This window comes from Lepidochelys kempii, chromosome 6 (assembly GCF_965140285.1).
Source record: "Lepidochelys kempii isolate rLepKem1 chromosome 6, rLepKem1.hap1, whole genome shotgun sequence".
Classification (NCBI taxonomy): Eukaryota; Metazoa; Chordata; order Testudines; family Cheloniidae; genus Lepidochelys; species Lepidochelys kempii.
The window spans coordinates 1127211-1154269 of NC_136385.1; the positions used below are offsets into that span (position 1 = coordinate 1127211).

General features: G+C 60.5%; 3 protein-coding genes across 15 annotated transcripts; 1 reads left to right on the forward strand and 2 right to left on the reverse strand.

Moving 5' to 3' along the window:
• Positions 1-3872: 3872 nt before the first annotated feature.
• CD2BP2 (CD2 cytoplasmic tail binding protein 2) lies at positions 3873-19144 on the reverse strand. Of its 10 annotated transcripts, none has more exons than XM_073346488.2 (7): positions 19069-19144; positions 7494-7591; positions 6795-6942; positions 6410-6567; positions 5794-6274; positions 5496-5626; positions 3873-5148 (listed from the first exon to the last, which is right to left on the reverse strand). In XM_073346488.2, the coding sequence occupies exons 2-7, from the start codon at positions 7572-7574 to the stop codon at positions 5038-5040; spliced, it is 1110 nt and encodes a 369-aa protein (XP_073202589.1). In that variant the 5' UTR covers positions 7575-7591; positions 19069-19144; the 3' UTR covers positions 3873-5037. The 10 variants fall into 10 exon arrangements, with proteins under 10 accessions (XP_073202589.1, XP_073202592.2, XP_073202586.1 ...); XM_073346491.2 differs by lacking the exon at positions 19069-19144 and adding an exon at positions 10106-10212 and having other exon boundaries at positions 6410-6562; XM_073346485.2 differs by lacking the exon at positions 19069-19144 and adding an exon at positions 10106-10212.
• On the forward strand, positions 7984-16002 carry LOC140912292 (sesquipedalian-1). Of its 4 annotated transcripts, none has more exons than XM_073346497.2 (2): positions 7984-9447; positions 11999-12830. In XM_073346497.2, exon 2 carries the CDS (start codon positions 12011-12013, stop codon positions 12602-12604), a length of 594 nt encoding a protein of 197 aa, XP_073202598.2. In that variant the 5' UTR covers positions 7984-9447; positions 11999-12010; the 3' UTR covers positions 12605-12830. The 4 variants fall into 4 exon arrangements, 3 of the variants coding, with proteins under 3 accessions (XP_073202598.2, XP_073202595.2, XP_073202597.2); XR_012159267.2 differs by lacking the exons at positions 7984-9447; positions 11999-12830 and adding exons at positions 10842-11845; positions 13728-16002; XM_073346494.2 differs by lacking the exon at positions 7984-9447 and adding an exon at positions 10842-11845.
• Positions 15055-26997, reverse strand: TBC1D10B (TBC1 domain family member 10B). Its single transcript, XM_073346482.2, has 9 exons — positions 25928-26997; positions 23362-23461; positions 22712-22819; positions 22502-22608; positions 22018-22132; positions 20901-20966; positions 20377-20566; positions 19069-19223; positions 15055-18209 (listed from the first exon to the last, which is right to left on the reverse strand). Exons 1-9 carry the CDS (start codon positions 26830-26832, stop codon positions 17550-17552), a joined length of 2406 nt encoding a protein of 801 aa, XP_073202583.1. The 5' UTR covers positions 26833-26997; the 3' UTR covers positions 15055-17549.
• Positions 26998-27059: the final 62 nt, after the last annotated feature.

Sequence of the window (27059 nt, forward strand, 5' to 3'; positions counted from 1 at the left end):
TTGCTGATTTCACAGGGCCCATCCTGGGGGGCCCTTTGCCCCGAGCCGAGACCCCTCTTCCGGTGCCCCAGCCGCCCTTTGATCCCGCAAGGCTGTTTTCCTGCAGGGTGCCCGGTCGCTTCTCTCACCGGGCTCCTTCCCTGCGATCCTTCCCCAGGGTCTTGCCCCTGGCTTCTTCCAGGAGGGATCCTTCTGTGGCTGGGTCTGGAATTCAGCGGCTGGGGTCGGGGCCCGGCCCTCGTTGGCCGTGCCTCAGTTTCCCCACCTCGTGACAAAGTCTGGGTCTCAGGCCGGTTAAGCCCCGCCCCTGGGAACTCTCTCCCCCGGTTGGAAGTGGTCAGGCCAAGCGGGCACCGTCTGGCCAGTTCTCCGACCCGTCTCCCATCAGCACCTCCGCTGGCAGCTGATTGGGCCCCCCAACCTCTTCGGGGCCCCCCTCAGGCCCCTATTTAGATGCACCTTAATCCGGGGGGGAGCGGGTCTGACCACCCCCCTCAGGGTGAGGTTTGCACTGGGCACGGCCTCTCCCAGGCCCACCTCGGCCATGCCTGCATCTCCTCAGCACCCAGTCCCAGGGCCCCCGGACCTCCCTCCCAGCTCCCCGCACCAGGCTACCCCCTGGGGGCTGAGCCCTCTCCTGGCCCCCCGTCTGGAGGAGCGAGATCCGGGATCTCTCGGTTTCGCTCTTTGGCGGTTACTGCCACAGGGTCCGGATCCAGTTTGAAAGAGAGACGGTTCGCGTCCCCAGCGTACGTGCCCTCCGCTGAGCCCGGCTCCCGGCCGTCCTCCCTTTGCCACAGGAACCTTTCGAGGGGTCTCCTGGACGCAGATTCCCTGTGTCTTTGGGGTCTCTGGGTGACTCCTGCCCACCCCCCGGTTACACCCATCCCCTGCAGAGGTGGCCCCGCGCCCTTTCCCCCCGTGCAGAGAGATTCTCCCAGCGGGCTGGTGACCTCCTTGGGTAACGCCCGGGGCTGTACCCCACTGCGCTGGGCCCACTTGGGAATCCAGAGTCCCTGTGGAATGGGCATTTGGGGCCTTTCCCCACTTTCCCTACAGCCAATCCTCTTGGCCTGCCTCTCCTCCGACTCCCGTTCCCATCTCTTCACATCCACCGGGGAGAACCCAGCTTGGGAAGTCCCCCCTTGCTGGGGAACCGGGTCTGGTGGACCCCCTGCTACGCCCAGGCTCTCCGGGCATCCCGGGAGCCCTGCTGTTGATCTGGCTCTTGCTCCTCGGCCTGGTCATTCTCTGCCAGCCGGGCAATCCGCTCCCCCGAGTGAGCCCCCCAATGCTCAGCCCTCTCTCCCGGCACCAGCTGCAAGGCCCCTTTTAGGGAACTGATTAGAGCCCACTTCCTCGCTGGTCCCTTCAATCTCCTTGTTTTACCACTGGCAGCCACCCGTCTACAGGGTGCATCCGCCCGCCGTCCTCTGCTACCACGTTGCCACGGACTCACAGGCCCCGAGCTCTCTCCCGGCTCAGTACGCTCCCTGGGAGGAACCCCCTTCCGCCTGCCAGCCCTCCATGAAACTGGCACTCTCTTGCCGGGGTCGCCCTCTGGCCCCGCCACCTCCTGGAACCACGCCCGGCGGCCTTCTGCACCCGTCTCTGCCACGGGTCTCCTCGGGGAGTCACTGGGGGTCGTTCTCTGAAAACATCCCCGCACTGTGCAGCGGCCGTCGCAAAGCGAAGCCAACTTCGGGAACCATTAGGAAAGGGAGAGATAATAAGAGAGAAAATATACTGCCTCTGTACAAATCCCTGGTCCACCCGCAGCTTGAATCCTGCAGGCAGATCTGGCCCCTCTTGGCAGACAGGACACCGGGCTGGATGGCCCTTTGGCCTGACCCAGTCTGGCCGCCCTTGAGGATCACTTCTGGGGCCATTTTAAAGCCTGGTGTCACCCTAGCTGTCCTCCAGTCATCTGGGACAGAAGCGGATTTAAACAACAGGTTACATACCACAGTGCTGCGGTTTCCCTCTTGGGTGATACCAGCTGGGCCCGGGGACTTCTTACTGTTTAGTTTATCAATTTCTTCAAAAACCTCCCCTCGTGACACCTCAATCGGGGACGGTTCCTCAGATCTGTCATCTAAGAATGACTCAGGTTTGGGAATCTCCCTCACATCCTGAGCCGTGAAGAGCGATGCAAAGAATTCATTTAGTTTCTCCACAATGGCCTTATCATCCTTGAGTGCTCCCTTAGCACCTCGACCGTCCAGTGGCCCCACTGGTCGTTTGGCAGGCTTCCTGCTTCTGATTCTTCTGATGGACTTAACAAACGTTGCTGTTAGTTTGCATATCTTCAGCTAGTTGCTCTTCAAATTCTCTTGTGGTCCTGCCTAGTTTTCCGTTTACACTTGACTCACCAGAGTCCAGGTTCCTTTCTATACTCCTCCGTGAGATTTCACTTCCACTTTCCAAAGGACTCCGGTTTGCCTCTAACTTCTCTTTTCCTCTGTCGTTTAGCCACAGTGGAAAGTTCTGGTCTCCGTCCCCCCTCCCTCCATCACTCGCTCTCCCCCTCCCTCAGTCACTTTCACCAGGCTGGGGCAGGAAGTTTGGGTGCAGGAAGGGGTGCAGGCTCTGGGAAGGGGTTTGGGATGCGGGAGGGGGTTTGGGTGCACATCCCTCTGGCAGTGGCTCCTAAGTGAGGGACGGAGGGGGAGGAGTTGATGAGTGGGGTCCGCAGACCCCAGTTTGAGAAACGCTGCTCTAGACCGTCCCTGACAGGGGTTTGTCCAACCTGCTCTTAAAAATCTCCAATGATGGAGACTCCACAACCTCCCTGGGCAATTGATTAAAGGGCTTCACCCCCCCCGACAGGAAGTTTGTCCGAATGTCCAACCTAAACCGCCCTTGCGGCAATGTAAGCCCATGGCTTCTTGTCCTATCCTGAGAGGTTAACGAGAACAATTCTTCTCCCGCCTCCTTGGAACAACCTTTTACCTACTGGAAACCTGTTCTCACGTCCCCTCTCCGTCTTCACTTCTCCAGACTAAACAAACCCTGTGTTTTCAATCTTCCCTCCCAGCTCATGGTTTCTAGACCTTGAATCATTTCTGCTGCTCTTCTCTGGACTTTCTCCAATTTGTCCACATCCTTCCTGAAACGTGGTGCCCAGAACCGGACCCGATACTCCACCTGATCCCGTATCAGAGCGGAGTAAAGAGGAAGAATTACTTCTGGTGTCCTGCTTACAACACATCCCAGAAGGATGTTGCCTTTTTTTGCAACAGCGTTACCCTGGTGACTCATATTTAGCTTGTGATCCACTCTGACCCGCAGATCCCTGTCCGCAGCTCTCCTTCCTAGGCCATCCTTGCCCATTGTGTGTGTGTGCAAGATTGTTCCCACCTAAGTGGGGGACTTTGCATTTGTCCTTATTGAATTTCATCCTATTTACCTCCGACCATTTCTCCCGTTTGTCCAGAGCGTTTTGAATTTTCATCCTACCCTCCAAAGCACTTGCAACCCCCCAGCTTGATATCATCTGCAAACTTTATCAGTGCGCTCTCTGTGCCGTTATCGAAATCACTGATGAAGATTGTGACCAGAACCGATCCCTGCGGGACCCCATTCGATTTCCCTTCCAGCATGACTGTGACCCACTGATAACGACTCTCTGGGAACGGTTTTGAACCCACAGTAATAGACGGACATGCACACAGTCCCAGATCTTGCAACAACAGCCAAGGTGACCCTGTAACAACACAGAAGCCCCTACAACAACAAACCAGCACACGGCTCCAGATTCCACGATAACAAACCCGCACCCACAGGGAACCCAGCAGTAATTAGCTGGCACACGCAGCCCCGGATATGGCAACAGCAGACTAGAGACCGGACAATAACACAGAAGAGCCATATGACAACAAAGGCACCAACCACGGCTTTATTCTTGTGAGAGACGCTATCATAACAAAGCAGCATTTGTCAGGGCCCGACAACAACAGCCAAAACACACAACCCTACCACTTATAAGACCCTACAGAAACAAAGCCACATTTGCTATTGCCCCAATATTAAAGCTTGACAAAGCCCTGGCTGGGATGATTTAGTTGGGGGTTGGTCCTGCTTTGAGCAGGGGGTTGGACTAGATGACGACCTGAGGTCCCTTCCAACCCTGATCGTCTCTGATTCTATGACGCACACAGTCCTAGCATTTGTAAGACCCTACCAGAACAAAATGACACAAAGAGAGGCCCTAGTATTCAAGTGCTCATGAGAGACCCTACAAAAACAAAACAGTACTCACAAGGGACCCTACAATGACAAAACAAAACACACACAAAAGCCCTAGCTCTCGTGAGACCCTCCAGCAACAAGCCAGCCAACGCAAGAGACCCTACAAAAACCAAGCAACACACGGAGCCCTGCCTCTCCCAGGAGACCCTACAAAAACAAACTGAGCCAAACAGCGCTGCTTCTCCTAAGAGACCCTACAAAAACAAACTGAGCCAAACAGCGCTGCTTCTCCTAAGAGACCCTACAAAAACCAAGCAACACACGGAGCCCTGCCTCTCCCAGGAGACCCTACAAAAACAAACTGAGCCAAACAGCGCTGCTTCTCCTAAGAGACCCTACAAAAACAAAGCGACACACGCAACTCATAGCGGTCTTAAGACCTAACAGTAACAAATCAGCCCTGCCAGGAGACCCTACAAAAACAAACGGACCCAAACAGCCCTGTCTCTCCCGAGAGACCCTACCATAACAACCCAGCCCACGGGCTCTATGTATGTATCCAGGACACCATGGGCCTGACCCCGGGGGCTGGCAGGAGAATCCCCATTTGCCAGGGGCTGTCCAGGCCCGCTGACTCAGACACCAGCCAGCAGCGGACGGCACCAGCACAGTACAAGACATAGACATATTTTAATCCCCCCCAAAAATAAAGACAACGTGACATCCACGCCCCACAAGCTAGGGGTTAACCCTCCCCCAACCCGTATGCACCCCGGCCTCCCTCCCTGGCTCCCCCAGACTCGAGTCCAGCCCCCTCGGCTCGAGGGGTCGCAGGCTGGTCGCGGATCACGTGTACAGGTCAAAATCCACCCGCTTCGAGTTGTAGAATTGGCCTTGCGAATTGTCAGCCTTGCGGCAGTAAACGCCCTCCTTGAAATAGCCCTGGTTCACCCACTCCTGCGGGGGAGAGACGCAGCTGGTTACACGGGGCTCGGCAGCGGGACGCGGCCCCTCAGGGCGGGGGGAGGTGGGGGCTGGGTACACAGGAACCCCTTGCCCAGGGCTGGGGCATAGCCCCTCTGGAGCGGGAGGGGGCTGGGCACACGGGGACCCCTCGCCCGGCGCTGGGACGTGGCCCCTGTGGGGCCGGGACTGGGCACCCATTGACCCCTCGCCTGGTGCTGGGATGCGGCCCCTCGGGGGTGGGGTAAACTGGGACCCCGCGGCCGGCGCTGGGACGTGGCCCCTCGGGGGCGGAGGGAGCTGGGCACACGGGGACCCCTGGCTCTGGACTGGGGTCTCACCTGCATCTGGGTGCTGCTGAAGGGCCCATACAGCTCAGCCCCATTCGTGTTCTCCCATTTGTACTCCCACATCACCTCGGCCAGGGGCTCCTCCCCGTCCTCGGACTGCAGCCCTGCCTCAGCGCCCCCTGCTGGACAACACCCGGGGGTCAGAGCGTCCTCACTCCCGACCCACGGCCCCTGCTACCCCAACTCTGCCCCGCCAGAGCCCCTCACTCCCGACCCGCAGCCCCCTGCTAGCCCAGCCCTGCCCCACCGGTGCCCCTCACTCCAGACCCGCAGCCCCCCAGTGTCTCACCGGACGCCTGGGTTCTCAGCCTGGCCTCGTCGATGTCCTCGGCAAACATGTCGAGGGCCGGGGGGGGCTGGGCAGGCGGGGGCTGGGTCAGCGCCCGCAGCCGGAGCGCCAGCTTCTCGCGGGTCTCCTGGTAGATCTCGTAGACGCCCCGTCCCACCATCTGGTCAGCCAATCCCGAGAGCCGCTCCAGCTGCTCCCGCCTCTGGGGTGAGCCCGGCGCCTCCCCCTCCTCCGGGGGGGCGGGGGCCTCGGCCTTGGCCCGGGTCCAGGCCCGGCGGGGGCGCGAGCCCCGGGCCCCGCCCTTGCTGCCCAGGCGCTGGATGGCCCGGGCCACCGTCTCCCCCGGCCGCACCATCTCCACCATCCCCTCCAGCAGGGTCTGCTTGTCCAGCAGGGGGCGCCCCCCCGGGGGCTCCCCATCCTCCTCCTGATCTCCGCCGGGGGGCTGCCGGCTCCCGGGGGGCTGCTCCTTGATCCGCACCTGGGGGTGGGCGGGGATCAGTACTGGTCCAGCCACCCCGTCTCCCTTCTCCTCCCACTCCCGCCCGGCCCCGTCTCCGCTCCTCCCCCCCTTCCTCGGTTTCCCCTCCCCCGGATCCCCCCCCCCCCGTCTCACCCAGTCGATGTTGTCCAGCCAGTTGTCCCGGATCAGCGCCTCGCGGCGCAGAAAGTAATTCCCCTCCGAGTCAAAGTGCCCCTCCTCCATCTCCTCCTCCAGGTTGAAGGGGGTGATCCGCACCCCGTCCTCGTAGTCGATGGTGGCCGACTCCTGCCCTGCCCGGGGAGACCCCCTGCCCGTCAGGCCCGCCACAGTCTCCTCGACTTCCCTGCTCTGCCCAGCCCCAGATTAGCCCCCCTTCTGCTCTGCACGATCACCCCCCAACCCCCCAGTCTCCCCTCCTTTCCCCCCGCTCCAGCCCCCTTCTCCCCTGGATCACACACTCCCCCCGAAGCCCCCTGCCCACCGGATCCCTGCCCCCTCAGCCAGACCAGGGTCTCACCCTCCACGTCCTCTGACGCCAGGATGTCGTATTTACTGGCCCGGCTGCCGTCCCCCTCCTCATCCTCGTCTTCCTCGTCGCTGTCCAGGGAGTGTTTACCCTTGAACCGGCTCCCTGGGCCGCTGGCCCCCAGGCCGGGCTCTGCCAGCTGCGGTGGGAAGGGATGTTAGGTTCCCTCAGCCACCCTGAGAAACAGCACCCCCACCCCCAGCACCACCACCCGGGTCACCCCGACACACAGCCCCCTATATACGCCCCCGAATCACCCCGAGACACAGCCGCCCTGGATATCACCCCCTTTGGATCACCCAGACCCCCCCAACCCATACCATCCCCGTGTCACCCTGAGATACAGCCCCCCAGATCACCCCGACACACAGCCACCCCCCGGATACCACCCACAAGTCACTCCAAGACACCCCAGGGGGGCACCCAAACACAACTCCCACCTACCCCAGTCTACCCTCTCAGGGGCCCCCCCCTTTCCCCCAGTGATCCCTCACCTCCAACAGAGACTGGATGCCTCCGCACTCCCATCCCCCCAACAGGGACTCTGTGCCCTCTGGGAACCCCCCTCACAACAGGGACCCTCTTTACACCCCTACCCCATAGAGACCCTTCCCCCCCCATGACTCCCCACCCCACAGAGATCCCTCCCCCCCAGGAGTCCCCCCCCCACACCCCATCCCCGTAACTCACCTTCTTCTTGGGCATGGCCAGCTCCTCCTCCTCCTCATCCCCCTCGGCCTGATCCTCGAATGTCACCTTGCGCTTGGGCATGGTGGCCCCTGACGGTCCTGCGTGGGGGAGAGCTGGGTGAGAAAGGTGGAAGTCCCCCAGTGCCAAGGCCCAAGACGGGCCTCACTGCCCCGCCCGCAGCCCGACAGGGAGGAGCGCTGAAGAGACCCTACGATAAAGGGACGATCCCAAAGCGGTACCCTACAATAACAAACCGAGGCCCACGGAGTGCTAAGGTAACAAACAAAAGACCCTACAATAACAAACCGCCACTCACAACAAACGATAGCGGGAGCTGGCTAAACAGGACCCTGCCGTAACAAACCGACAACTCACAAGAGACCCTGCGCCAACCCACCAGGCCCTGGCAGAGGAGACCAAACGATAACAGGCCCCACATGACCCGGGGCTGCTGTCCCAGTCACGCCCACCCCAGCTGGTCACCGATAAGCCCCTTATCTGCGGGCAGGAGTGCAAGTAGGGGGGTAAGCTCCGGTACGCAGTACCGACAAGAGCTTTTTAGTGGGTACGGGGTACCGGAAAGACTTGGGACTACCGAAGCCCGTTACCCTGAATGCGGGCCAGCCAGTGTGCCCTCCCGGACTAAAGGCTCAGTCACACCCAAACAGCTCAAAGTTAACCTTGCCCTTTTAAGCTAAACAGAGTCATCTCACTGGCTGCATCTCTGTTGTTACATAACAGATAGCAAAACTCCAGTGGGGCGAGGGGCTGACAGAGGGTCTCAGGTACGTGGTGTGACTGTTCAGAATCTCTTTTGGGAACCGTCAGGTAGGTGAAACAGCTGGTACTTATGATTACATGCACAGAAATGGCATATATTCACCTTGGTATCTGAAGGTATGAATATTCGCTCTGTTCACTACATGTTTGCTCCTGTGGTAATGCCCACAAGGTATTTAGCCAGCACATGAAGGGACAAGTCCAGCTGAATGGCCCAATAAGGAACTCTTCGCTCACGATGGACCCTGGAAAACGCCTGTCGACACTTAATGGACTTGTTGTGAACGGTCTAACTAGAAGATGGGTGGGGGTGATGGACGTGTGACTTGCCTACGTGACTGCAAACACCATCTTTCACAGCGAGAACAGATTTCCCTTTACTGGGCACTTGGCAGAAGCTAAAACGCCCTGGCCTGGAAACATCTCCATTTTGCCTCTTTCCAGCTCCAGCCTCTGGACTATGAACATCTACTAATGGGAGCATCCTAACCAAGGGACTGAGGACTTTAAGGTACTCTGGAGCCTTCATATTTCCTTGATCCTTTGCAGATGGACTTATGAGTTGGATGTGGTACAGAGGCTGCTCTAGCCTCATTGATGGCTGATTTCTCCCTTGCAATGAAGAAAGATCAGATCTCCGCTGACTTTCTCACATGGGTCAGCAGCCTTTGATACCGGTGGTATAAGCAACATAGCCCTTGCCTGAGTGATTTTGTTCTTTGCTCTCCAAATGTGAAAGCTTGTTCCCATTGAACTCAACAGCAAAACTCCTTTTGATCTCAGTGGGAACAGGATTTGGCCCCAAGAGATCAGAGAATGTGATTTCGATCAACTGCTTCTCCGCCCAGAGACCGTTCTCAGGCGCGTTCTGCCAGGCGGATTTTGGTCGCCCCTCCTGTAGGTCGTGCTGAGGACAATAATAAAACAATCTGGGCTGGAGTTCTGCCAAGGGGTCCATGGCGCACACAGTTCTGCGCCCCTTCCCCGTCGAACCCAGACGGCTCCGCGTCTTTGCTTTCCTCGTGCCTGGCGACTTCGATAGAGGCAAGCCGGCAGAAGCTTAGTTGGGCCAAAGGGGGGCGCAGGTCGCGTGTTAAGGGGAACTGGGGCGATCGTCCTTCCGGGCCTTCTGGATCCTCGAGGGCACCAGGGGCCCAAAGCCCCTGTCTAACAGGTGCAGCTGTAAAATTTTAGACGGGTAACGGGGGTGTCGGAGGGGACGGGGGGGCCCATGGAGGGTCCCGGGGGGAGGCCACGTGTCCCTCCCACGCCAGCAGTACCGGCAAGGAGCGATTTCGACCTGCACCCCTGTCTGGGGGTCCAGGCTAGTAAACTCTGGCCTAGCGCTAATACATATTTGCATATGCAAATGAGCTCCCCTCCAGATGCCCCCCCCTTTCCCAGCCTGCCTGTCCCTGACGGGGACCCCCCCGGCGCATGGGGCAGTTCGCTGCTCGGCCCCCCAGGAGGGACACGGGGGGCCCCCACAGAACAGCCCCATGCCCCCCGGGGGGAGATCTAAGGGGCAGCCCCCATCCCAGCTTCCTAATTTGCATATGCAAATGACTCTCCCCGATTTCAGCCCCCCCCCCAACAACCCAATCAGGGGACACCTGGAACGCCTTAATTTGCATATGCAAATAACCTACTCTCCCCCGACGGGGGGGGGAGCCCCGCAAGAGGGCGGCCCCATAGGAACGGGGGGGAGGGGGGGACTGCGCCCTCCCAGCCCCACCCCCTCATTTACATACGCCAATCACCCCCCACCCGGGGACCCCACAGCCCCCGCATTTGCATATGCAAATCAGCGCCCCGCCGGCTGCGCCGCTCACCCGTCTCCGGAGCTCGCAGGGCGCCTCGCGCAACAACCGCTTCCGGGTCAGCCCGCCCTCCTTCCGGCCCGGATGTGACGTCACCCACGGGCCGTTTCCCTCCCCGCCCCTCGCCCCGGGTTGGTCCCGTTTCTCGCCGTTTCCTCGCATTGGCTGGGGCCGGAGCCCCCCCGGAAGCTGGACCTTTGGCCCGCCCCCAACAGGGCCTCGCCGGAAGTGACGTCGCTCCCGGACGGCGATGGGGGCGGGGCTGGAGTGAGGGCAGGACTTAAAGGGGCAGGAGCCTATTTTGCGGGGAGGCAGAGGAAGTGACGTCATCTCCTGGCAGCCGCTGGCTTCAGCCCATTGGCTACCATGGGGAGCCGGCGTCATGGCAACGTTTAAAGGGGCAGCGCCCGGTTTTCTCCGACCTCTTCCCTCTCCCCCCCCCGCGTGACCCGTGACCCCCCCCACGGCGCCGGGTGGGGGTGGGAAATACCCCCCCAAATGCACCCCCCGCGACCTAACCCCCGCCCATCCCCCAGCCATAGCCCCCCCCCGTACCCCCCCATCCCCAGCACGGGGCCACGTCCCCCCCCCGCATCCCCCCACTATGGGGCCCCGCAGCCCTAGTCCCCAAGAGCCCCCCGCCCCCCTATTACGGCATCTGGGGGATACTCCCCCCACCCCGTACCCCAACCGCCCCCACCCCTTCTGCCCCCCCGCTGGGACAAGCTGCTCCCCCCACATACCCCCCCCACACACACACACGAAAACCCCTGTGCCCCCGCCGTAGGACCGGAGACCGGCCTGCCCCCTTGCCCGGGGGTCTGACGCCCGCAAGCCCCTGGGAAGGGCCGGTGGCGTTTTCACCCCGGGGCACCCCCCAGGATGCCCCTGCCCCTGTAGGGGGGGTGAACCCCAACCCACCTGGGGTCACACCTGTGGGTCCCCCTGGCAGCCATTCAGCCCCCACGGATCAGGATTAAACTCCGAGGGAGAGGCCGGGATCAACACCAGAGGAATATTTGGCAGGGCCCTGTATAACCCCCCCCACACACACAAATTTATCCCCAGACCCTGGGAAATGGGGGGCACGTTTCCAGCAAGGGAAGGAACCAGAAGGGGTCTCCGGATCCCCCACTACCCTGAGCTTAAACTTTGGGGACCCCCTTGTATTTCTCCAGGGGCAGTCGCACCTTCCTGAGGGACACCTCCCTCATCTAGGTGGGGACCCCCCACCCGAGGTAGCCAGATCCCCCAAATTGGGGCTAAGGATGTGGTATGACCCCCCCTTGTGTTTAACCGGGGCTGGTCTTAGTTTTTTTTGGGGGGGAGACACCCTCTAATCTGGGACAGCCCCCCCAATCAGTCTCCCTGTCCCCCCCCCAAACTCCCCCAGGAACATGGATCTCCTTAGGACCAAGGGGAACTCCAGCCTAGGCAACTTCCTTATAGTTCCTTGTTCTAGCTATTCTGTTCCCATGCCCAGTAAGGTGCCCTAGGGCGGGGATAAGAAGGGGGCCCAGAGGGGCTGCACCCCTGGATAGCCACCGGTGCACCCCCCACGGCGGACACAGGAGTCCAGGGCTCATAGCTGGATTGAAGGGACAAATAAGGTCAAATAGCTGGACCTTAAAAGTGACACCTGCTCTGACCCAGAGAGAGAAGGGAAAACGGGGGAGCCCCCACGCCCCAAAGGGGCAGCAGATTTCCAGGACAACGGGGGATCCGGCTGATCACAGAAACAGGAGAAGGCAGGTAAAGTCTCCACCTTGGGGTGGGCACCCTCGGGAGGGGAAAGGCCCCATTTCCTATTCCCTGCCCTCCTGAGCCAGCCAGCGCCCGCCCTGGGGCCGGTGCCCCCTTGAGGGGAAAGGCCCCGGGTCCCATTCCCTGTCTCCCCCTTCCCAGGTCCCCGGCCACATGAAGTTGCATGAAAGCAGCGTCCTGGGCTACTCCCGCATGGCGGCGCCCCCCGACCGGCAGGGGCGGCTCTACAAGAAGAGCGAACGCAGCAGCAGCTATCAGCGCCGCTGGTGTGAGCTGCGGGGGAACTTGCTCTTTTACTGGGAGCGGCCGGGGGACCGCGAGCCGCTCGGGCTGATCCTCCTGGAGGGCTGCACCGTGGAGCTACAGGAATCCGCCACGGAGCCTTTCACCTTCCAGATCTCCTACTCTCGGGGTCCGCTGGGCCACCGGGCCTACAAGATGGCTGCTGAAGACCAGACTTCCATGGAGGGCTGGGTGCGGGCTCTGAGCACAGCCAGCTTCGACTACCTGCGGGTCCTGTTGACGGAGCTGGAGGGACAGTACCGGGACAGCGGGGCCCTCAGGGTGACACCACTGGAGGAGGGGGCTGCGCAGTGCAGCCCATTGGTGTCAGCAGTGGGATTGCCGGATTTTGAGGGGCTTCACCGGCAGTTTGGGAAGGAGATTGTGAAACTGAGGGTGAGGTGGAGGGAGGAGAGAGCAGGAGGGGCCCAGACGGTGCAGGGGGACCTGATTGATTTGGAGTAGGGAGAGAGGGAGCGGGGAAAGGAGGCGAGCTGGAGGGGGTAGGGAATCCACATTCATTGCCATCAAATACAGGAGAAACTATAGGGAACCCAGGGGCGGGCTAGCAGGGGCTGCAGGTCGGGATTAAGCCTTTGTAGGCTGGGGTGACTGGGAAATGGGGACAAAATATTTGCCAAATATTTACACTGTGAAGATGCCTTTACAATAATAAAATTATCGTATCCAGGCCCTGGTACCAGCCGTGTGAATTCACCATTTGGTCACATCCAGCCAGCAGCAGGGGGCGCTGTGGGGAGGGGGGGGGGGGCGCTGGCTGTGGGGGGAGCTCCCAGCTACTCCAGCCCCGCCCTCTCCCAGCAGGGGGCGCAGTGAGGAGCAGGAGCACTGACTGCCAGGGGAGAGCGCCCCCTGCAGAGCCCCCCACCCTGCTCCATGCAGCACAGCGCCCCCTAGCACGGCACAGAGGCATTGGGGTCAGCTCTGAGGTCTGAGAACATCCCAGTTCATTTCAGCCAATCCCCACCCGCACCAAAGGAAGATCTCGTGCCACGGAGACCAGCAGAGAAGGAGACGCTCCATCAAGACCCACGTAGCCCATGCCCGCCTGGGGCAGGATCATCCCCATCTGTCCCTCCAGACTCTAGCTCTGACCTCCTTCAACAATGGTGCTGCAACCGTTTCTGTTCCAAGCCCCCGCCCTTGGGGACGGGACCCAGTCCCCCACCGTCCTCTCCGAACCTACGCAAGCACAGAACTGCACGGCCTTGTCTTTCCATAATTCACAGCCCGGCCCCTTGTGGCCACTGCTCGTCCACCCAGTCAAGATCTCTAACCCATTAGACCTTGCTCCCCGCCCACAGAACCCAGGAATCCTGGTTCCCAGCCCTCCCCTCCCCGCTCTAACCCACTAAGCCCCACTTCCCTCCCAGAGCTGGGGATGGAACCCAGAAGTCCTGGCACTCGCTAACCTCACACCGTAACCCTAAAAGAACTGAGACTCAAAACTCAGCAACCCTCAAGCCAGTGATCCAGAACAACCCCAGGACCAGAACCCACTGACATGCTGTGATGAAGTGGGGGGCGTTTCTTCATGGTTTGTACGAATACTGTCTGTTTCCCTCAGGTGCTCCATGATTAACCAGGTGGTGGGACACAGGCATTTGATCTTTGCAGAGACCCGTAGAGGACAAAGTGTGAGTGTCCCTAGCTGCCTAGGCCCAGCCAACGGACAATTTGTTTCCTGGCAACTGACGAGCCTGGCCTGGGCAGGAAGCCAGCCAGTTCTGACCAGTTGGAAATCAAAGCCATGAGCTGGGGCACCTGCCGTGGGACAGAGACACATGCTGCTGGACGGGTCTCAGGAAGTCAGAAAGCAGCCCTGGGCTCTAGGTCTGACCAAGATGGACTTTGCTGTGATGTCCTGCTCTCTGTGCGAATGATGAACGTTTCTCTGCTGTTCCAGATGACTAACAAACCCTTCTGGTGTACCCCCCTGGCTGGGAGTCACTGCTGACTGCAGAAGTTAGGGTGCCCGGCCCCTTTGGGGGGGTGCGGAAGGTGTCCTACTCAGGTGGACTCGCTGCGGGAAGCTCACTGCGTGGAACACGGGTGCTGATGGATCTGAGGTTGGTCCAAGGAGGTGGTGAAGCCCAGGAGACGTACCCTAGTGTGCATGCGCCCTGGAGAGGGCCCAATTCACGGCTGTTCAAGAGCACCAAGCCTGTTCACCTGTGACACCCCCAAAGGACTTTCAAGGAACTAAGACCCACAGTCTAAGGACTCTCAAAGAACTATGACCCTCAAAGACCCAAAGATCCTCCAAGACCCCCAAACCAACGACCTTCAAAGAGCCATGATCCCCAATCAGCCAATGATTCTCGGAGATCTAAAACACAAAGGGCCTTCAAAGAACCACAACCCCCAACAAGGTAATGATTCTCAAAGACCTACAATCCAATGACCCTCAAAGAGCCAGACTGACAACCCAATGACTCAAAGAGCCATGACCCCCAATGATTCTGAAATGACCCTAAAAGAACCAATGTCCCTCAAAGTCTTAGAACTCAATGACCTTCAAACAACCATCATGACCCCCAACCCAATGACCCTCGAAGAGCCCAGTGACTATCAAAGACCTAGAATCCAGTGACCCTCAAAGAACTGTGACCCCCAACCCAGCCTTCAAAGAGCCAGACTCACAACCCAACGGCCCTCAAAGAGCCATAACCCCCAATCAGCCAATGATTCTCAAATGACCCTCCAAGAGCCAATGATTCTCAAAGATGCATCACCCGCAACCCAGAGGCCCTCAGAGTACTATACCCCCCAATCCAGTGACACCCCCCAACAGCCCACGATTCTGAGACCTACAACCCAAATGATCCTCAGAGAGCCTTGTCCCCCAACACAACCATGACCCCCCAAAGAACAGCGCTGCGTCTTCCACCAAGTATGCAATATTTTTTTTTTGTTAACCTTTTTAAACAAAGCGACAAAATAAAATCTCCAAGAAAGAGGCACGAACAACAGAAAGGGGCGGGGGGAGGAACGGAGAAGGAAGGGAAAAGAGGAGAGATGTAAAACGTAAACATCCGGTTTTCTGCCCTTCCGGCCCAGGATGGGGGTGACATAAAAAGGGAGGCTAGGGATTGGAGCGGGCGGGCTGTATGTCTATATTCCAGTGTCTGTCCCATTAAATAAGACCTCATGGCCAAACCCAAAATGTCTGTATACATAATTACAATACTGAGACATATATATAATATATGTGTATAGAGAGACACGTATATACAACGGGTGGGAGGGAGAAAAGGGGGGCTTGCTGGGTGGCAGATGGGAGTTACATTGGCTGGGGGGGCTGTTAACAACATGGTTTGTGGGAGAGGTGAATTGTGGGAATGAGGCTTGGCTGGAGGCAAAGACCAGTAATGTGGTCTCCTGCTCCAAGAAGTGACTCTACAAGGTTAAGTTAAAGCCATGTCTTGCAAAGAGGGGAAACTGAGGCACAGAAAAGGGGGAAAGTGACTTTGTTGAAGTCACGTGGGCAGGGAGTGGCAGAGCTGGGGATAGAACCCAGGAGTCCTGATTCCCAGCCCACCCCCCACTCTAACCCACTAGACCGCACTCCCCACCTAGTGTCAGGGATAGAACCCAGAAGCCCTGGTGCTCTTTGCTAGCTTTACACAAGACAGCGGGAGTTGGGGGGTTCCCAGTGGGTCAGCCCCACCCCTCTCCCAGCCAGCGTGAAAGCGTTAGCGTCCCATCTGAGACCCAACCAGAGACCCCTGCTGTCCCTCTGTAGGGCCAGCGGGTGTCCCCTAGTGGTCGCACAGCGTACCACATTCAGAGAGAGAGAGAAAATTCCAGTTATTTTAAGGGTGTTTGTTCATGCTTTTTTTTGGGGGGGGGGGTTGTTTGATGGGTCTAGGGGGACTGGAGTGTGTTGATGGGGAGGGGAGGGGGGAAGAGTCACAAATAAGCCGGGGGAGGGGAGGCTGGGAATTGAAAAAACAAAAGAGATAACCAAGGGGGCATCCTGGGAGGGGGGTTATTGTCTAGGGGCCAATTTAATCCCCCCTGGGGCAAATTCAGAGGGGCTATGCGGTGCTAGCTGGATACAGTTGCTCCTGAAAAAGCCCCACGGCATCAGCCACTGGGGGTCTTTATTGGCTCCCTTTCCAGCAACGCAGGGTATTCGATAAAATTTATCGCAGCTCTCAAGTGAAATAAACTTTATTGATACCCTGTCTGCAAACACTGGGACGTCAATAAAGCTCATCCCTGCCCTTACATGGAATCCCATGCTCTGGCTGCGAACACTGGCTTGTCAATAAAGTTCATCCCCCCACTCTTACAGGGAAGAAGCTTTATTGGCACCTTGTCGGCAAAGTGGGCCACCAATAAAGTTCACCATCTTTCCCAGAAGGAGACCATAACAGTGGGCCGCCAAGGTGCCACACAAGTAATGAAGCTCTAGGTGGGGACAAGGAGTGAACTTTATTGACAGCCCAGGGTTGGCAGACAAAAGAACAGACCGGTTCGTCCAACACTGGGCTACTGATAAAGTTTATTCCTTGCCACAAAAATCCTGTGCTGGGAGATGGAAGAACTTTCTTGTTCTCTTGTCCGCAAGCACTGGGCTATCGATAAAGTTTCTCACCTGGCATGTGACTTTATCAATGCCTTCTTGAGAGGCGGATGAGCTTTACTGATGCCGTTGGGGAACACTGGGCTATTGATCAGTAACAAAATATGGTGTTGGGAACTTATGCCCTGTCCGCATACATTGGGCTGTCAATAAAGTTCATCCATCTTGCCAGTGACTGTCAAAGTAGAAGAACTTTATTGATACCTGCGTCCATCAACAAAAACTGCGTTTGGGGGTGAACAGCACAAAGAGGAGTGAGTGCTCCTGCTAGCAAGGGGGCAAGAGGGTGGCTCTTAAAACCAACCTCTCCTGAGGAAGGGAACAGGGGGAGCGTAGGGCTGGAGTGGTTAAATAGTTTAAAGAGGATTCTCCTATATACAGTAAACGGGCCAGACGATTATTAATACAATTATATTCTTGTTAAGACTTGAGGGGGACATGCCCCACACCTCTGGGAAAGCGCTTGGGGGGAGGGGTGTACCTGTTTGTTCCACCGACGGGAGAGGAGGACACAGAAAAGAGGGGGAGGGTGGGGAGAGCACAGTAGTCGTTTGGCTTTCAAAGTCGTTAAGCAGGTCCCCTCCTGGCAAGAGGAAGATTGTGGGGCGCCCCCGATGGGTAGCTCAGAGCTCAACACTCTCTGGCCCACCCCGACACCCTTTTGTCCTTTAGATTCCAGCTTCCTCCCAGTCAGCGACCCCACCCCCATCTGAGTCTCCCCACCCCTTGGTCCTTGGCTGAATCTGTGGTGGGTCGGAGGCAGCAGGGCCCCCCCGCTGTCATTCCCCCCCCTTCAGCTCAGAAGTAAGTGTCCTGCAGCACAGAGCCCGCCGGGGGATCCCCATCTTGCCCCGCATCCTCAGCGCGGGGTGGGACTTTGGGCTCCTTCCGGCGCATGGAGACCTTCCTCTCTTTCTTCTGCTTGGCTTCCTCCTTGGCGCGCTCCTTCTGCTGCTTCCGCTCCAGCTTCTCCTTCTCCTTCTTCTCCTGCTTCTCCCGCTCCTTCTGCAGCCGCTCGCGCTCCTTCTCCTGCTTCTCCCGCTCCTTCTCCTTCTTCTTCTCCTTCGTTCCCCCCTTCTTGGGGCCCCCCAGCGGCGCGTTGTTCCCTGTGGGGGAGGGCAGAGCGGGGTGGAGCCCTTCCGACACCACCTGGCCTGGGGTAGCGGCTGGAGCGGGGTCAGCGGAGACGGCCAGGCTGCCCGTGGGGTGGGCGGGGGAGAAGTTGCCCCCCATGCTAGCACCGCGGGTCGCCCGCTGTTTGAAGCCGGTGAGGCTGAGCAGGCTGGTGCTGGGGGTCAGCGCGGGGTTCATGCGGTGACACTCTTCGTGGATGGCGCGGGAGCCATGGAGGCGGCGGGAGGGTTTACACTGCAGCTCCCCGCGGTTCTCACGCCACTTCTTGAGCTGCGCGGTGTTCTCACGCTCAATCAGCGCTTCCGTCACAGGCAGGTTCACCACCTGTGGGCGGGAGACGCCGCTCAGGCTCCCGGCGGCACAGTACCCTCTAGAGTACTAGCCTGGCTCTGCACCGACCCAGAGCGCCCCCTACTGGGTAACCCACCCCAGCCCCTGTCGCACAGCACCCCCTAGTGCAGGGGTGGGCAAACCACGGCCCACCCGCCGTTTTAAGCTGGCCCGCAAGCTCCCTCTGGGGAGCGGGCTCTGGAGCTTGCCCCGCTCCGGACTGGCTCCGCTCCGGCTTCTATCCACTCCAATGGCCACCTCCGGCGCTCCAGTGGGAGCTGCAGGGGCGGTGCCTGCGGATAGGGCAGCGTGCAGAACTGCCTGGCCACGCCTCCACGTAGGAGCCACAGAAGGGACATGCCGCTGCTTCTGGGAGCCGCTTGAGGTAAGCGCCGCTCGGAGCCTGCACCCCTGAGCCTCTCCCCGTGCCCCAACCCCCTGCCCCAGCCCTGATCCCCCTCCCGCTCTCCAAACCCCTCGATCCCAGCCCGGAGCACCCTCCTGCAGCCCAAACCTCTCATCCCCAGCCCCACCCCCAGCCGGAGCCTGCATCCCTTCCCACACCCCTGCCCTCCGAACCCCTCAGTCCCAGTCCAGAGCCCACACCCCCAACCGGAGCCCTCACCCCCTCCTGCACCCTAACCCCAATTTAGTGAGCAGTCATGGCCCGCCATACAACTTATATTCCCTGATGTGGCTCTTGGGCCAAAAAGTTTGCCCACCCCTGCCCTAGTGCCACACTGGGGTCAACACCAACTGCCAGGGGAGAGCGCCCCCTGCTGAGCCATGGTGGTCTCCCTCCCACACCCTGAACCAGCCAGGCCCTTACTCAGCACGTCTGGATGGGGCTCACCTCGTTGATGAGGAAGTCCTCTTGCATGCTCTGAGCTGGCAGGTTGCGCAGCTTCTCCATGGTCTCATACATGCCCTGGCAGCTGCGCAGCTTGTCCACCGAGCCCAGAGCATTCCGGAGAAGGACGAGGCCCACCCGGAAGACGATCTTCACCCCTGGGGTGGGGAAAAGGGTAGAGAGACTGGTGTGAGTCATGGGGTTTCAGGGACCTGGTGCTGGGTGTCAGCCATGCACACATAGGAAGGAGAGCAGAGGTGGGTCAGTTGGATGGATGGTTGGGCTGGATGAGACCTCTGGGTTGATGGGTTGGGTTGGATAGGATGACAGGGTTGGGTTGGACTGGGTTGAATTGGATGGGATGGTTGAGTTGATGGAAGATGAATTAACAGATTGGGTTGATGCCGTGAGTTGGGTTGGACGCATGGTTGATATGGGTTGGGCTGATCAGACGGATGGTTGGTTTGGAGGGACAGGGTTGAGTTGGGTTGGATTGGGTTGTATGGAGTGGTTGAGGGATGGATGGTTGATTTGGACTGGGTTGAGTGGTTGGTTGGACGGGATGGCTGGGTCAGATGGATCAATGGGTGGTTGGCTGGTTGGGGTGGATAGGTCAGATGTATGGATAAGAGTGGGCTGGGTGGTCAAATGGATGGACAGTGGGTTGGAGGGGACAGTTGGATGAATAGGAAATGGGTTGGGCTGGTCAGGGGAATGGATGGTTGGCTGGGATGGGAGATCGGTTGGCCTAATCAGATGGATGGGATGGCTGGATGGACACGGGATGGGTTGGTCACATGGATGGATGGTACTGTTGGTCAGTTGGATGGATGGTTGGGTTGGTCAGATACATAGATGGGATATGGGTTGGGCTGGTCAGACGGATGGATCGATGGATGGCTGGTTGGGTTGGTCAGACGGATGGATGGAGAATGGGTTGGGTTGGTTAGCTGGATGGATGACTGGTTGGGATGGGATAATGGATGGTTGGGTTGGTTGGATGGATGGAAGGATGGAGAATGGGTTGGGTGGGTCAGCTGGATGGATGACATGGGATAATGGATGGTTGGGTTGGTCGGATGGATGGATGTGGAATGGGTTGGGTTGGCTGGACAGATAGATGGATGGAGAATGGGTAGGGTAGGTCGGATGGATGGATGGAGGGAGGATTGGGATAGGATGATGGACTGAGTTGGAAGTTTCGTTTGGTTTGATTGGCTGGGTTGGACTAAATTGGGCTGATGGATTGTGTTGGACAGTGACACTCATTCAGAGGGCTGGACGGAGATACAGAACTGGCAGACATCTCACCCTCGCAGAAGAACATATCCCAGACACGCAGCACAGAACTCCAGGGCAGGGTGCGGGAGAAGATGCACATGAACCACTCCGTCATGTAGAGGATGGGGTCGATCTTGTATTTCTTCAGGTGCCGATAGGCCATGGGGGATGCCCGGCGCAGCAGGGCAAAGAAAATCTCTCCATCCAGCTGGATGGCTTCCTGCCAGGGGACGGGAACACATCAGCCCCTTCCCCAACTCTGCCATTCCCCACCTGCCCCATCCCATCCCCAAACACCCTCCTTTGTCCCCCCCCCATCTCCCAACACTCCCCCTTCACCCCCATTCCTCACTGCTCTCCCCCACAGGGCTCCCCATCTCCTGCCATCAACCCCCCTCCTTCCCCATACGCTCCCCCCTGTCCCCATCCCCCAAAACCAACACACCCCTCTCCACCAATGATCACTTGGCAGAATCCCCCTCCCAGAGAGGGGGAGGGGGACCCCAGCCCCGAGACCACCCTGCCCTGCTCCACCAGTGGGGGGTGCTACTCACCAGTCCGGCGCTGTAATAACCTGGCAGGTACTTCTCACAGATCTGCACGAGGCACCAGAAGGCTTGCTGCGGGGACGGAGAGAAGTGAGACACATCAGACAGACAGACACTAGAGAGAAAGGATCCAACCCCAAGGCATGTCTGCGCTATGTCGACAGAACGGGTTTCTTCCCCTCCATGTGGTTAATCCAGCTCCTTCTGTTGACCGAGCCACGTCTACCCTGGGGCATAGGTCGACCTCACTGCGGTGCTCAGAGCGAGATTCTCCCAGCCCGGAGTGGCACAGATAGGTCACTTCAAGTTCTAGCTGTAGACCAGGTCTCAGAGACTCCCCAAGAGAGCAGACCCAGGCACGCACCTAGGATATGTCTACACACACACACACAAAGGCATGTTCCTAATCCACATCAACTAACTCGGACTGGAATAGCTACTAAGGTGTTACTGCTATTTTAATTCCAGTTAGCTACCAGGGGTTAAAACACACAGAGGTTTTTGCGGTGCAGACACACCCTAAGAGAGTCCCGGGCACACCCACAGCCAGTCTGAAAACACAGAAATGGTGGAAGGGGAAGGTTGCGGGGGGGAACCCCAACATGTGTAACCAGGGAAAGATGATGCACGCCACGGACAGACTGACCAGACTGGGATGGACAAAGCAACAGACAATGCTTCAGGCTGGAGAGACAGAGGAAGAAACAGGAGCCGGAAAACACAGACACATAAAACACAGTCATGCAAAAGAGACCTGGACAGACGGACAAACTGCATGGACACTATGTCAGATGGGAGGGGTATTGCCCAGAGAAGGGGATAGAACCTCAGCCCCGCAGCTCTAACCACTAGACCCACTCGCCTCCCAGAGCTGGGACAGAACCCAGGAGTCCTGGCTCCCAGGCTCCCCTCCTCTAATCCACCAGCCCCCACTCCCTGTTCACAGCTGGGATAGAACCCAGGAGTCCTGACTCCCAGCCCCAAATCCAAGCAGTGCCCGGAGGTAAAACCAGCCAGACATGTAAGAAGCAAGAGATCGGGGGAGGCATAACGCTGGAACTTCCCCCCTTCCTTTTGGGAAGCTCTCGCTCAGCCACAGGGGGGGCTAGCGGGCTGCTCTTACCTCAGCGGGCATGTGCATCAGCAGGACAGCAGCCACGGGGGCCTGGGCCTGGCAGTACCCTTCATCGGGCCGGTAAATGGTGTAGGCTTTTAGGATGCGGTATAAATCCTGCTGCCTGTGGGCAGGAAAGGGACGGGGGTTAGACACACGGAGGGGCCTTGCCCTCTAGGGGGTGCCGGCTCCAGCCCCAGGGCGGGGACTCGCTGACTCAGGGGATGGGGAATGGGACACGGGGCCTTGCCCTCTAGGGGGTGCCGGTTTCAACCCCAGGACATTTGGCTGGCTCAGGGGATGGGGAATGGGACATGGGGCCTTGCCCTCTAGGGGGCGCCGGCTCCAGCCCCAGGGCGGGGACTGGCTGGCTCAGGGGATGGGGAATGGGACACGGGGCCTGTCCCCTCTAGGGGGCGCCGGCTCTGATCCAGCTCAGGAAAGGGACTAGGAGGTTCTGGTCCAATGGAGGCTCCCCACCCCGGTCACTCACCCATGGCCTCCCCTGGCGGCAAACATCTCATGGAAGGGGAACTGCCGGTGCAGATCCTTTTCAATCACATCCAGCCACTTGGGGTCCCCGGGCTGGCGCTCCAGCTCCTAGGAGTCACGGGGACAGGGGGTGAGACTCTGCCCCAGCTGCCCGTCACCTTCATGTCTCTCCCCGCCCCCCAGAACCGCCCCCCAAGGGGAGGCCGCGCACCTCAAATTTGTTGGGGTTCTGATCCAGGAGCTCCTTGCTGTTCGACAGCAACTGCCAGGCTTTGGCACGGAGAGAAGAGGGGATTCCCTTCCGACAGCGCAGCTTCACCTGCCCAAACAGGAGCCGCCATGTTAGCACAGCACAGCGCCCCCTGCTGGGAGCGGCCGGGACTGGAGGAGCCAGGAGCTCCTCCCACAGCCGGTGCCCTGCCCCATCCCCACAGCGCCCCCTGCTAGGAGCAGCCAGTCCTGGAGTAGCTGGGAGCTCCCCCACAGCCAGCACCCCGCCCCCTCCCCACAGCGCCCCCTGCTGGGAGCAGCCAGTCCTGGAGTAGCTGGGAGCTCCCCCACAGCCGGTGCCCCGCCCCATCCCCACAGCGCCCCCTGCTGGGAGCAGCCAGTCCTGGAGTAGCTGGGAGCTCCCCCACAGCCGGCGCCCCGCCCCCTCCCCACAGCGCCCCCTGCTGGGAGCAGCCAGTCCTGGAGTAGCTGGGAGCTCCCCCACAGCCGGCGCCCCGCCCCCTCCCCACAGCGCCCCCTGCTGGGAGCAGCCAGTCCTGGAGTAGCTGGGAGCTCCCCCACAGCCGGCGCCCCGCCCTCTCCCCACAGCGCCCCCTGCTGGGAGCGGCCGGGGCTGCAGAAGCTACTCACCTTCTGGAATCGCCGTGACAGCCATTTATCCCAGTGGGAAAACATATCGAGCCATTTGAGCTCCCGCTGCCGCGCCACGTCCACCGGGATGGCGCTCTCCCTGCGGGGAGGGAGGGAATCAGAGACACGGAGCAGCCACACCCCACCGGCCAGGTACAGCAAGGGGAGGACTTCCCCACAGCAGTGCCATGGGGGGGGGGGAGCAGGGCTGCTGGCGCTGGGAGCTGCCCCACCCAGAGGAGGGCACAGGAGGGGATGGGGGGGCAGGAAGCAGACCACCCCCACTGGGGTACGTTGGCTCCCAGACTGCAATGTGAACTGGGGCCCTATCAAGCCATCTAGGATGTTTGTAATTATAATAGGGACCTCAGCTCCCGCCTCAGCTCTGCCGGTACCCCTCACTCCTTACCCGCAGCCCCCTGCCAGCCCAGCCCTGCCAGTGCCCCTCACTCCTGACCCGCAGCCCCCTGCTAGCTCAGCCCTGCCCCCACCCCCAGCTCTACCAAAGCTCCATCCCAGGGATGCCATGGGTGGGTTTGACCCGGAAGTGAAATTAACAAGGTCCAAAGTGAAACAGACCAGCCCGGTTCCATTCCCCCAGGAGGGAGAAGGAAACACGTGGGTCTGAAATGATTTTGCATCCGATCGAGCCAGGGAGGCTCCCCTCCAGCCCCACCGCAGCAGCCTCCCAGCACCAGCAGACGAGCTCTCAGTTCCTACTTCAAAACGCCTCGCGCTGCCGATTCCCGAGCAGCCCCCCTGCCTGTTCTCTCCCCTTCCCGGAGCTGTGTGAAGGCCCAACCGAAGGGGGAGACAGGGCCTTCCCTCTCTGGGGCGCACCAGCTCCGACCCTGCCCCAGGCTGGGGAACTGGCTGGCTCAGGGGGAAGGGGACGGGGAAAGGGACACGGAGCCTTTCCCCCCTAGATCAAAAACGGGGAAGCCATCCCAAATGGATGCCCTGTCATGTGATGAGTCTGTTGGGTCTCAGCCAATGCGTCCCCAGCCTCTCCATTCCCCACCCCCCCACTCCCCGCCCTGCCATGGGTGATGATGAGGCCCCCAGCAGCCTCAGCAGACAGGCCAAGGGCAGAACGGTCCATGGAGGTGGCCTTGGGGTATATGCCAGGGGGAGGGGGTCCAGACTGAGCTCAGACTCCACAGGACCAGGGTAGGGAGTGGATGGGCAGGGAGAGGGCGGAGAAACAGGAAGAGCAGGGAGGGGAAACAGGAAGTGGTGGCTTGGGGCTGCCTCATTGAGAAACTCAGGAAGGGAAGTGGGGGTGTTTGCACGAGTGTGGGGGGGAGGGAGAAGCTGGGAGATGCCTCTTCTACACCATCTCCCCCCACTGCAGAGCTGTGTCTGGAGGGTCTGTCTCCCCCCACGGCCCAGCCCTTCCACAGCCTAGTCTCTCCCCTCACGGCCCAGTCTCCTCCTTTCCCACAAGCATCAGCCCCTCCCCACCCAAGCCCCACACCACACCCAAGTCTTCCCCCACATCCATACCTGTGCCCACCTCTTCCCCCTCAGCCCCAGCTCAATCCTTCCCTGCCAGGCCCAGTCTCCCCACCCCATCTGATCTGACCCCTCATCCTGGTCTTCCCCTGCTCCCTTCCCCACCAGGATCAGCCCCTCGGCCCAGCCAATCTGGTCTTGCCTTCTCCCCTCCCCTCGGTCTCCCCAACCCAGTTTCCCCTGCCTCCAGATCAGCCCCTGAGCCTAGCTTCCAACCCGGTGGTTCCTCCACTCAGTCATTCCCCGCCCCCGGTCCCTGAGCCTGCACACAGCCCCCAGGGCCTCAGCTGCATGGCAGGAGAGGCCCTGAGCCCCAGGGATGGGATAGACCCCACCCATCGTGGAAAGACACCTGCTTCAGTCAAGCCACCCATGTGACAAACAGGCCAGGTCTCGGCCCCTGCCCCCCAACTCCGACCAGGGCTAGTTTGTGGGGGGCGAAGGGAGACAGGGGGCCGGACGGGGAAGTGATCTCAAGTTTGCTAGGAGTTTTGTTTCGGCCTGGGAGGGGGATGGAGGGACAGAGGCTCCCAGGGACAGAAAACAGAACTAAGCGGGCTCCAGGCATGGCTCCCCCAAGGCGATATTCCTGGGAGGCAGCATGGGGCTGGGCGGGGAGGCTCCGGGTCGGGAGAGCAGGGAAGATCCCTGCTCCAGGCACTCCACAGCTCTCGGCCTCTCTGCTGAGGCTGCCAGGGCTGGGCTGGGCAGCACCTGCGGGCCCTGCACAAATCTGGGCTAAGACCCACCACACTTGCTTCCTGCTGGGGACAGTGACGCGGGGGGGGCAGCGGGGAATGGCTGTCCGACACTGGGAACAGATGGGAGCTGGTGCCCCCTAGAGGGGAAAGGCCCCGGGTCCATTCCCCACCCCGGCCCCGTTCAGTGCCCTGGGACCAGCTCAGAGATGGCGCCCCTAGAGGGGAAAGGTCCTGGGTCCCCATTTCCCACCCCTGTGAGCCAGCCAGCCCCCTGCCCTGGCGCCAGGCCAGAGCCACCGCCCCCTACAGAGGAAAGAGCAAACGTGAGGGAGGGTGGCTCGGGTACTCACGGCATCCCCGAGTACTGGTTGCCCCCCAAGAAGCCGTATTTGTCTGTTCTCCGGTAGGCCAAGCCATTGATCTCCGAGTCCGAGCCCAGGGAGCTGACGTCGTCCAGGAAGCCGGGGCCACTCAGGGACTCCAAGGTGCCCGACATGAGGCTGACCGAATCCAGGTAACTCAGGGTGTCTGGAGCCGGCGGGGGCCTGGGAGGTGGGATTCCGGGACCCAGGCTGGACTGCGACCCCGTGTCCTGGGAGGCGGTGGAACCCAGGCCTGTGGGCCCCTCCGTCGCAGTGGGGGAGCTGGTCTCCGGCGCCACCACCATCACGGCCGGCGAGGGGAAGGGCGCCGGGAGGGGCGTAACCGGGGTGCACGGGGGTGCAGTTTCCACGGCGGGAGACGGCGTGGGAGAGGCCGCCGCCGCGGTGACGGCCTCCGTGGGACCCGCCACCCCGTCGACCCCGGCCAGCTGCGTCGTTGCCACGGAAACCATCCCCGGGGCAGCCGCCATGCTGGCTACGGGTGCTGTTGCCACGGGAGACGTCGCCGCATCGGCGACGCTGTCCGTCAGCGCCGGACACGCCACCCCGCTGCTCGTCGCCGCTGCCGCGCTGCCCGGCGACGCCGCCCCGCAGCCGGCAGCTGTCGGAGACGCCGGCGGGTTGCCCGGAGACGCCGCCGGAGACGCCGCCCTGCTGCCAGTTGCCCCCACGGTGCCCGGAGCCGCCGCCGCCCTCGCAGCCGCCGCCCCGCAGCCCCCGGGCCCGGCCGAGGCCGAGGCCGAGGCGGCCGGGGCTCTGGGGGCCGGGGCGGGTGGCGTCGCCGTGGCGCTCATCTTGGCGGCGTAGAGCGCCGAGCGGGGGGCGTTGTACCGGGGCGGGGGCGACGGGGCGTCGCCGGCCCCCATCTCCATGGCGACAGCCGGCTCCTCCCCCCCCCCGGCCCTTGGGGGGGGCGGCCTAGTTGCCCCCACCGAAGCCTGGCCTAGAGTGGCGGGGGAGGGAGGCGGAGGCAGGAGCCTGGCGGGGTCCCTGCCTTAGCCTGAGCATCCAGCAACCAGAAGCCAGGGCGCCCCCCCCCCAGGCTGCGCGCGCAGCCCAGCAGTGCCACGTGGGAGGGCGGCCAATCCCAGGCCGGGAG

Bases quoted from the DNA above. Each gene is read 5' to 3' on its own strand.
- CD2BP2 (XM_073346488.2), bottom strand. From the start codon at position 7,574: ATGCCCAAGCGCAAGGTGACATTCGAGGATCAGGCCGAGGGGGATGAG. The intron at 6,568-6,794 runs GTGAGACCCTGG...CTCCCCGGGCAG, and splicing joins GGCGTCAGAGGACGTGGAGG to GGCAGGAGTCGGCCACCATC. The intron at 5,627-5,793 runs GTGAGACACTGG...GGTGTTGTCCAG, and splicing joins GCTGAGAACCCAGGCGTCCG to CAGGGGGCGCTGAGGCAGGG.
- LOC140912292 (XM_073346497.2), top strand. From the start codon at position 12,011: ATGAAGTTGCATGAAAGCAGCGTCCTGGGCTACTCCCGCATGGCGGCG.
- TBC1D10B (XM_073346482.2), bottom strand. From the start codon at position 26,832: ATGGAGATGGGGGCCGGCGACGCCCCGTCGCCCCCGCCCCGGTACAAC. The intron at 22,133-22,501 runs GTGAGTGACCGG...TCCTGCCCACAG, and splicing joins GCCGCCAGGGGAGGCCATGG to GCAGCAGGATTTATACCGCA. The intron at 19,224-20,376 runs GTGAGATGTCTG...TCCCCACCCCAG, and splicing joins GGATATGTTCTTCTGCGAGG to GGGTGAAGATCGTCTTCCGG.